Source organism: Glycine max, chromosome 6 (genome assembly GCF_000004515.6).
Source record: "Glycine max cultivar Williams 82 chromosome 6, Glycine_max_v4.0, whole genome shotgun sequence".
Classification (NCBI taxonomy): Eukaryota; Viridiplantae; Streptophyta; class Magnoliopsida; order Fabales; family Fabaceae; genus Glycine; species Glycine max.
In genome coordinates, this window is record NC_038242.2 from 20,981,952 (window position 1) to 20,992,390 (window position 10,439).

The 10,439-nt window shown below is 44.6% G+C and overlaps 1 protein-coding gene, 1 long non-coding RNA gene and 1 pseudogene across 2 annotated transcripts; all 3 read right to left on the bottom strand.

Annotated features, from left to right (window-relative positions):
- Positions 1 to 234: 234 nt before the first annotated feature.
- Positions 235 to 696, bottom strand: LOC100784790 (uncharacterized). Its single transcript, NR_157275.1, is given in 1 exon segment — positions 235 to 696. It is a non-coding gene; the product is annotated as an uncharacterized lncRNA (long non-coding RNA).
- Positions 696 to 8,034, bottom strand: LOC121174995 (uncharacterized; annotated as a pseudogene).
- Positions 8,035 to 8,309: 275 nt separating this feature from the next.
- On the bottom strand, positions 8,310 to 9,752 carry LOC102668914 (uncharacterized). Its single transcript, XM_014776983.1, has one exon. The coding sequence runs from the start codon at positions 9,750 to 9,752 to the stop codon at positions 8,310 to 8,312; it is 1,443 nt and encodes a 480-aa protein (XP_014632469.1).
- Positions 9,753 to 10,439: the final 687 nt, after the last annotated feature.

The following is a 10,439-nucleotide window of genomic DNA, read 5'->3' on the forward strand; positions in this document are numbered from 1 at the left end:
TTGATGGAACAAGATTGGACAAGTAAGATGGAAAGTGACTCGACGTCGCATCACAAACACTCGGCAATCTTCAATGGGGATGATGCCACTAGGGTATATCAAAATAGTGACGGGGTAAAGCCCGCAGCAACTGATGGGGAATAAACATTTCTTGGGGAGAACGTGCCAATCCAAAAAACATGGTAGAAGAGCTGGTGCTTCTGTGGTCATGCTTATTATTATTATTATTATTATTTTTTTTTTTTTTTTTGAAAAAAAGCAATTGACCACGTGCAACCTGCAAGGTTTGTCCATTCTCAGGGTAGCTGTTGACACACCCTTCATCTATTCACGAGTTCAAAGAAAAAGTGTTTTGTTGTTTGTGCTTCTCAAAAAAGACATGAAAGAAAATTTATGATTTTGAGAAATATTTTGTTTCAAATGCTACCATAAAAAAGGAAAGGTTTTATAAGCTGAATAAATGAGAATTCCAAATGAAAGGCAACAGGCTCAAATTTATTTGAAAGAGTGGTGACCTGCCAATGGCATGGCTCCACTAATCTTACAAAGTTTGGAAAATGGTAAATATAAATCGAAGGTTCATTGAACACAATAACCGTTGTTCCCTCTGACAACCTTGAATTCCACTGTTTGGATGCTTCAGATTCAGGGTCTCCCTGACATTCCATTGTGCCTCAAATGAACGAAGATCAGCTCGATGCAGTTACTTTGTCTTTTGGTCCTTAACTTTTGCATAGATCGCCCTTTCGGGTTTTCGACCTATCAGGCTAATTATTTTTCTGTTTGATGTCTCTAATTTTTGCCTGGGCCGCCCTTTCGGGTTTTCGACCCACCGAGACGCTCATTTTTGCCTAAGCCGCCCTTTCGGGTTTTCGACTTACCGAGCTGTTCTTTTATTTTTAGACAAAGTATTTCTTGACTGCATCCGCATTCACGGGACGAGGGAGCTCATCCCCATCCATAGTCGTAAGAGTCAGTGCACCACCAGAGAAAGCTCTCTTGACGACATATGGGCCTTCGTAATTAGGCGTCCACTTGCCCCTAGAATCGGGTTGGAAAGATAAAACCTTCTTGAGCACAAGATCTCCTTCTTGAAACACACGAGGACGAACCTTCTTGTCGAAAGCTTGCTTCATCCTCTGTTGATAAAGTTGTCCGTGGCACAAGGCCTTCATGCATTTTTCTTCAATTAGATTCAACTGATCATATCTGCTTTGGCACCATTCAGCTTCTGATAACTGGGCCTCCATTAGAACTCTCATTGATGGAATCTCAATCTCCACAGGGAGTACTGCTTCCGTGCCATACACCAAAGAGAAGGGGGTTGCCCCTGTTGAGGTACGCACTGAAGTGCGATACCCATGCAAAGCATACGGTAACATCTCATGCCAGTCTTTGTATGTGACCACCATCTTCTGCACTATCTTCTTGATATTCTTGTTTGCAGCTTCAACTGCGCCATTCATTTGAGGTCTGTAAGGAGAAGAATTGTGATGCTCAATCTTGAACTCTTCACACAAATCTTTCATCATCTTGTTATTCAAGTTCGTTCCATTATCTGTAATGATTCTGTTGGGCACACCATAACGGCAGATGATCTGATTCTTGATAAAGCGGACCACAACTTGCTTAGTCACATTTGCATAAGATGCTGCTTCAACCCACTTGGTGAAGTAATCAATAGCCGCTAGAATGAAACGATGCCCGTTTGAAGCTTTCGGTTCGATTCTACCAATCATATCGATGCCCCACATAGAGAAAGGCCACGGAGAAGAAAGAACATTAAGTGTAGTTGGTGGTACATGAATTCTGTCAGCATAAATCTGGCATTTGTGGCACTTCCTAGCATGCTTGCAACAATCTGTTTCCATCGACATCCAGTAGTAACCTGCTCTCAACAACTTCCTAGCCATTGCATGTCCATTGGAGTGAGTTCCAAAGGAGCCTTCATGTACCTCATGCATCAAAAGTTCTGCTTCTTGCTTATCTACACACCTGAGTAGTACCATGTCAAAGTTTCTTTTGTACAAAACATCCCCATTTAGGAAGAAATTACCAGACAATCTTCTCAAAGTTCTCCTATCTTTGTTGGATGCTCCAGGTGGATATTCCTGACTTTGGAGGAAACACTTGATATCATGGAACCAGGGCTTATCATCAACAACCTCTTCGACTGCAAACACGTGAGCGGGCCTCTCGAGGCGCTGAATTCTGATTGTTGGCAAATTGTTCTGGTGACTCACTTCGTACATGGAGGATAAAGTTGCTAACGCATCTGCCATCTGGTTCTCATCACGAGGGATGTGGTGAAGCTCCACTTTGTTGAAGAAGGTTAGCAAATGCCTTGCATAATCTTTGTACGGAATCAAGCCGGGGTGGCGAGTTTCCTATTCTCCTTTGATTTGGTTGATTACGAGAGCTGAATCCCCGTAAATGTCAAGGTTTTTGATTCTCAAGTCGATGGCTTTTTCAATGCCCAGGATACATGCTTCATACTCTGCCATATTGTTGGTGCAATCGAACTGTAACCTTGCAGCGAAAGGGAGATGATTACCTTCAGGAGTGATAATAACTGCCCCAATTCCATTGCCAAAGACATTCACTGCTCCATCAAAAATCAAACCCCATCTAGACTCGGGATCCGGACCTTCTCCAAGCAATGGGTCATCACAATCCTCCATCTTCAAGTACATAATCTCTTCATCAGGAAAGTCAAACTTGATGGGTTGATAGTCCTCAATCGGTTGGTGAGCCAAATGATCCGCAAGAACACTCCCCTTAATTGCCTTCTGGGTGCGGTATTCGATATCATACTCGGATAACAACATCTGCCAACGAGCAATTCTTCCTGTCAGAGCGGGTTTCTCAAAGATATACTTGATCGGGTCCATTTTGGATATTAGCCAGGTGGTGTGGTTAATCATGTAGTGACGAAGACGCTTGGCAGCCCAGGCTAGTGCACAACAAGTTTTCTCAAGTAGGGAGTACCTGGACTCACAATCTGTAAACTTCTTGCTCAAGTAGTAGATGGCATGCTCTTTCCTTCCGGTCTCATCCTGTTGTCCGAGCACACAGCCCATAGAATCTTCTAACACAGTCAAGTACATAATCAGAGGCCTTCCTTCAACTGGAGGTATAAGAATTGGAGGTTCTAGCAGATAATTCTTGATACTATCAAAAGCCTTTTGACAATCTTCGGTCCAAATAACCCCTTGATCTTTTCGGAGCAACTTGAATATAGGTCCGCACGTGGCTGTCATGTGCGAGATGAAACGAGAAATGTAATTTAGACGCCCAAGAAAACCTCTCACTTGTTTCTCTGTTTGTGGAATCGGCATTTCTCTAATGGCCTTGACCTTGTCAGGATCTACTTCAATACCTTTCTGACTGACAATGAAACCCAAGAGTTTTCCAGATCTAACACCAAAGGTACATTTGTTGGGATTCAGTCGAAGTTGGTACTTTCTCAGCCGTTGAAACATCCTCAGCAAGTATTCGACATGTTCTTCTTCAGTGCCTGACTTAACAATCATATCATCCACGTACACTTCTATCTCTTTGTGCATCATGTCATGAAAGAGAGTGGTCATGCCTCTTTGGTAAGTGGCACCTGCATTTATCAACCCAAAAGGCATTACCCTGTAACAAAAGGTGCCCCAAGGCGTGATGAAAGACGTCTTTTCTCTGTCTTCAACTGCCATCTTGATCTGATTGTACCCAGAGAAACCGTCCATGAAGGAGAAGACTCTAGACTTTGCAGCGCTGTCAACCAACACATCGACGTGAGGTAGAGGAAAATCATCTTTCGGACTAGCCTTGTTCAAATCCCGGTAGTCGACGCACATCCTGACCTTGCCGTCCCTTTTTGGAACAGGCACTATGTTGGCTAACAATTGAGGATATTCTGATGTGACAAGAAAACCTGCATCAATCTGCTTCTGTACTTCCTCTTTGATCTTGAGAGCCATGTCAGGGCGAGTTCTTCTCAATTTCTGCTTGACCGGTGAGCATTCGGGCTTCAAAGGCAAACGGTGCTCCACAATACGGGGATCCAAGCCGGGCATATCCTGGTACGACCATGCGAACACATCAGCATATTCTTTGAGTAGTTCAATCACCCTTCGTTTGACAGTTGCCACGAGCGATGCCCCAATCTTGACTTCTTTCTTATCTTCCTCGGTTCCCAAGTTAATCACCTCTATTACCTCCTCATGAGGCCGAATGGTTTTCTTTTCATATTCCAATAACCGAGCAAGTTCCTCCGGGATTTCATCATCCTCCTCCTCTTCAGCCTCGTAGACAGGAGATTCGAAGTTGGGAGAGAGTGCAGGGTTATTATGTTCAACGGGCTCATAAATGCCCAGTCTGCATATGATTGATGATTGACTTTAGAAAATGAGTGAACAATGCAGACTTTTTATAATTACTTGAAATCAGAAAGCAAAAATAAAATAATTTTGGGTTTTTTGTGTTACCATTTTCCAGAAAGAGCAATAAGCATAGATATCGGGATAAACCACATTTTCCATTAATAAGAGTAGTGCTTGAAACAAAACAGCCCTACAGAATTGCGCTTTCGTCCTGGGCAAGACGAAAGGATCTTTTTTGAAAAACACACAAACAGAAAAAAACAAAGACACATTACTTTGATGCATGAACCACTGAAGGGATGTCAACCGCGTCCCAGTTGCGGACAAGTTTTCCAGGTGTGACAAATGTAAGGACTCTCTCTTCAGGAACGTCTTCCAAGACAGCATTGGCTTCTGGCGAGTTGTTGATGAACCCGGCGCTACAAAAGGTGCTAGTAATGGAGCTTGATCCAACACTGTTCGTTGCGGATCCTGCAGAGGAAGCAAATCCCAGTCCTTCACGGTTTTTACTCTCTATCAACTGCACAATTTTTCCCCATCCTACACCTGTTCCTTCCTGCACCACTTTCTGTGCGCTCTTCCAAGTAGCAAAAGATACTTCATTTTTCTCCGGCTTTTTACCCTCTACAGTCAGGCCTTGGAAAGAGGTTCCTTCTGTTTCATCAGCACCAATAAAGGAAAAGGCTGACAAATGACTAACCAATAAGGCTTCCTCTCCACTCACAGTGATCAATTTCCCATTTCTGACAAACTTCAGCTTTTGATGCAAGGTGGATGTCACGGCCCCAGCTTCATGGATCCATGGCCTACCCAAAAGGCAACTGTATGCGGCTTGAATATCCATCACCTGGAATGTAATTTGGAAAACAAACGGCCCAATTGTAATGGGCAAATCAACCTCCCCGATAACAGACTTTCTTGATCCATCAAATGCTTTGACAACCACCCCGCTTCTTCTCATGGGAGGCCCCTGGTAGGAGAGTTGACCTAATGTGGATTTGGCCATTACGTTCAATGAGGAACCGGTGTCCACAAGTACATTCGACAGAGCATCAGACTTGCAGTTCACCGATATATGTAACGCCAGATTGTGGTTCCTCCCCTCCTCAGGAAGCTCTTCATCACTAAAACTTAAATTATTGCAGGCAGTAATGTTTCCTACTATACTGTCCAATTGATTAACAGTCACGTCCCTTTCCACAAAAGCTTGGTCTAACACCTTCATTAGAGCCTCACGGTGTGCTTCTGAGTTCAATAGCAGAGACAAAATGGATATCTTAGAGGGAGTTTGCAGCAGCTGGTCTACTACTTTATACTCACTCTTCTGGATCAGTTTCAGAATCTCGTCATGATCAGAATTCTTGCTAGTCCCATTGGATTGGCCTACTTCCTTCCTTGTACCGGGGCCGTTCACTGTCACCTGTTTAACTGCCGGATCATTCACTTTCTTTGCAAACAATGTGGGGATAACACGTCCATTCCTCAGAACCTTACTGTCACTAGCAATGTTGTCCACAGAAATCGTAGGAGTTAGAGAGGGTAAAGGCACCTCCTGCCCACCTTCCAACATCGTGGCACTATACTTGTAAGGGACCGCTTTTAGAGAAGCATACGGCATAGGTCCTGGCAAGCTAATCACCAGTGGAGTAGTAGTTGATTCCCCACTGTTATAGCTTATTTCCAACCGCTGAAACTCGGGGGTAATGACGCACACTTCTTTGTCCTTCCTCGTGATGATAAGTTCTCTGCTGTCTATCAGCCCTTGTACGTCCTCTTGTACCTTCGGGCATCCTTTTACATTCACAGGACATATTTCACACGCTGCATGATCATGGTCAAACAGAGCTGCCTCGCACATCTTGATATGTATTGGGACCAGGGGAGTTCGAACGTGCCGGACGTTCAGGATGACACCGTCTTCATCACCATCTTGTATCATGTTGACAGCAGGCCCATGGTTCGGCAGAGGGTTCGCCTGAACATTGGGATTCTGATCTTTGAAGGATAGCAAGTTGGCCCGGACTAGTTTTTGCACTTCATTCTTCAGGACATAGCAGTTTTCAACGTCATGACCTGGGGCCCCTTGGTGGAAAGCGCAGGTTAAATCATGACGAAACCAGGGAGGTAAAACATCTGGTGTACGAGGGGGTGTTCTGACCTGGACAAGGTTTTTGGCGAGCAGGGCGGGGAGTAAGTCAGCATATTTCATCGGGATTGGATCAAAGGTTGTTTTCTGGCGGTTTTGTGAGTGATATGGTTGTTGGGGGGCCTGCGGGCGATTTTGTTGTTTTTGAGGGTATTGTGGCTGATGATATTGCTGTGGAGGGTATTGTTGTGGAGGGTATTGGTAGGGGTAATGTGGCCTTTGTTGGTGATATGATGGGTTTGGGATAGTGGATGCGACATTCGCAACCTGACGATATGGGGTGAAATTCTGCTGAGGCTTACCATGAGCTACCATTCCCACCTCTTGATCTTTCTTCTTCGCAAAGTGGCTTCCAAACTTCTTGGCATTACTTGCGGCAGGGGCACTTTCCCCAGTCAAACGTCCCTCTCGGACACCTTCCTCTAATCGCACCCCCATGTTGACCATTTCGGTGAAGTCTGTTGGTGCACTTGCAACCATTTTCTCGTAATAAAACTGGCTCAGGGTCTTCAGAAATATTTTGGTCATTTCCCTTTCTTCCAACGGCGGGACAATCTGGGCAGCCACTTCCCTCCAATGCTGGGCATACTCCTTGAATGTTTCCTTCTCTTTTTGTGTCATCGCACGGAGTTGATCACGATCTGGGGCCATGTCCAGATTGTACTTATACTGCCGGATGAACGCTTCACCCAGGTCATTGAAAGTACGAATGCTCGCGCTGTCCAAATTCATATACCACTTCAGAGCGGCCCCAGTCAGGCTGTCCTGAAAGAAATGAATAAGCAGCTTATGATTGTCAGTATACATGGACATTTTCCGCGCGTACATCACCAAGTGACTGCGGGGACAAGAGTTCCCTTTATACTTCTCGAAGTCTGGCACCTTGAACTTGTGAGGGATAGTAACATTTGGGACCAAGCATAATTCACAGGCGTCCTTCCCGAACAGATCTCTTCCTCGGAGGGCTTCGACTTCCCTTTGCATACCATCAAATCTTTCTTGGAGTTCTTCCATCTTGTCGAAGGCTACAACATTTTCAGCTTGGAAAATTGGTTCAACCTCTTGTTGAATAGTGTGAATCAGTGGAGCTGAATAAGTCATTGCAGCTTGAGGGAAAGAGGTACTGGGTTGCGGAACTGGTGCTGACTGCTGAGCAAAAGGAGGTGGAACTTCAGATACAGCGGGCTGGGGGCTTCCACAGACTGGAGGTGGCATTCCCCATGTACAACCTGGAGGCAAAAAGAGGGGTGGAGAAGTCACTGTAGATAGCGGGGTTGTGCTCACCAAAGGCTGCTCTACAGCAGCGGCGGCAGCTTGAGAGTTCTGGGCGGACAGGAGTGCACTCATCATAGTCGTCAACCTATCCATTCCCTCTCGTAAAGTGGCAACCTCCTCCCTGAGACTCTGATTTTCTTGTTCAACTATATCCATCCTCTTCCGATTGGCCCTGGTGTTGTAAATGCGAGTTGGTTTGTGGAGAATTCGCCGAGCCACTTTCCTTGGGCGGCGGCTGATTGACTCCCCCCCTTTTGAAGTAGTGAACACAGTGTGAGACTCGATTTAGAAACCATGAATGCAACATGATGCATGCTTATGCTTATGCAAAGAGAAAGGGAACAAATTATTATCGAAGAACTTGTTAGAGAAATTGTAAACATCATAAACTGAAACACTTCACTTAAGCATTGGAACATTACAAAGAAATTTTTTTTTTTTTTTTTTATTTTTTTTTTTTACAAGTCAAGAGATTTCGGGAGCTAAAATCTAAACATAAGGTCCTAAGAACTTCAGACTCAAACTCCCGGAGTAGATGGGTCCTCGGAATCTGAATGTGCACGGGAGAACAAATCCATAAACCTCCTCTTCCTTCTAGCATCTCGGTGGAGCAAGGCGTCTTTCCGACGAAGCAAGTCGTCCTTCTCAATCATCCTCTGGTTCTGGATAAAAAGCTCACGGCTCTGTTGGGCTATCTTCCCTTTCAAAGTCTCATTCTCTTGCTCGAGCTCCTGGCATCTCCTCTTCCAAGTTTCTTTTTCTTGCCTTTCTTTGGTTAATTGTTCATGAAACTCTTCCTTGGTGTCGAAGGGGATAGGCAAGGATGATGGTGGGATGGTGGACGATAGGTATCTAGGTAAGCGGTAGGGTAGGCCAAAGCTCTTGGTCCTATCAATAACCCACTGGGTATAAGATTCGTGCACGTAGTCTGATTTCTTTCCCAACTGACTTCTGTTGAGTCTGCGGATAGCGCTCCAAGCTTGTGCGAATCTTTCCCTTTTGTTCGAGTGATCACCATGGTTAAGATAGAATTCATTAGTCAAGGCAAGGTTGTTTGGTTTTTTCTTTATCGGGTACCCGAATTGCCGTCGAGCGAGAAGTGGGTTGTAGCTAATTCCGCCACGCATACCCAAAAGAGGTACGTTGGGATATTCACCACAACTCACAATAATCTCTCCAACATCACTAGCTGCTTGGTACCAAACAATGTCAGATGGGTCAAGAGTCATGATTCGGCGAGGCCAGGAAAGCTTGTCATCATTGGTCTTGAAGGCACGGGATTGAGGTAAGTGGAAGGTAAACCACTGATAGAGTAAAGGTGCACAACACGAAATGGTTCCCCGGCCAGCCTGGGTACGGTCATGGATAGAATGGTAGGTATCGGCGAGTAGAGTGGGTACGGGGTTCTTTGTAAGAAAGATTTTAATGGCATTGATATCGATGAAGTTGTCAATATTTGGGAAGAGTAAAAGGCCATATATAAGGAGGGCTAGGATAGAATGGAAGGCAAGTATACTAGCTGCTTCAGCAAATATGAAGGCTTGTTGGTAGAGGAAGTGGGTGGGAAGACCTTGGAGGCCTCCTTTAGAGGTAAGGTTTGCTTGGATGATGGAGGTTTTAAGATGGAGAGCGGCCGCGATGTCGGAGGGTTTAGGGGTAGGCTCAAGACCATGGAAAGGTATCTTGTCTGGCACAGGTAAGCCAACTAGGTAGGAGTACTCTTCAAGTGTGGGGACAAGCTGGTAATCGGGAAATGTGAAGCAATGGTAGAGCGGGTCATAGAACTGAACCAGGGTCTCTAGACATCCTTCCTCAACATCTACTCTAAGAATCCTGAGCAACTTCCCATGATGAGCTTGAAAATCAACTGGATCACTTACTAAAGATGCTAGCTCCCTTAATCTCAACAGGTCTGTTTTTTTGAAAAGGTATTTCCTAGTGCTTCTCAGTGGGATGTCCATATCTACAAAGTTTACAAAAAGCTTGTCTAAGTCCTTCGATAATTTGGATGAAAAAAGAGTTTATGCATGGATGCATGTATGCATGATTATGCCAAAATACGGAGAAAACATGGTGAAGTTAAATCCAAAATGTTGGAGTTAAGGGTAAACACGCCATTTGGTAAGGACTATGGTTTCATATGTACCTGTATCACGGGTTCTACCAAGTTCCCAAAGTCATTGACCACTTCCGGATATTGTCGGATTGCGGGACTACTCCCGGTCCAACGACGTCCATAGGAAAGCCTCGTTTGAGTGTAGTATCGCGTATCAACCAATTCAAGACTACTCTTGATTAGCCACCGCACTACGTCCTAAAAGGCTAAGATGGGTTAAAGGTAACTAAAGGTCCTCAACTTCATAGGTCGCTTGGAAATATTAATGCTGAACACGACTACTCATGCCAAAATAGTAATATTCCCAAGATCCCTCCATTGAGCGGGGTTATCACATGTGCCATATCCAAAACTCACTCTCGGAAAGACACTATGATTATACCACCATCCTATCTTATGTTTCCCTCAAGTCCGGGTGTAGGACTTATCTCACCACTCACGTAAAAGATAAACACTTAAGCACGTATTTACAGTTTCAAATAATAACAAAGCATAAAGATGAAGAAAAACAAGATAGGTTTAACCCACTTAG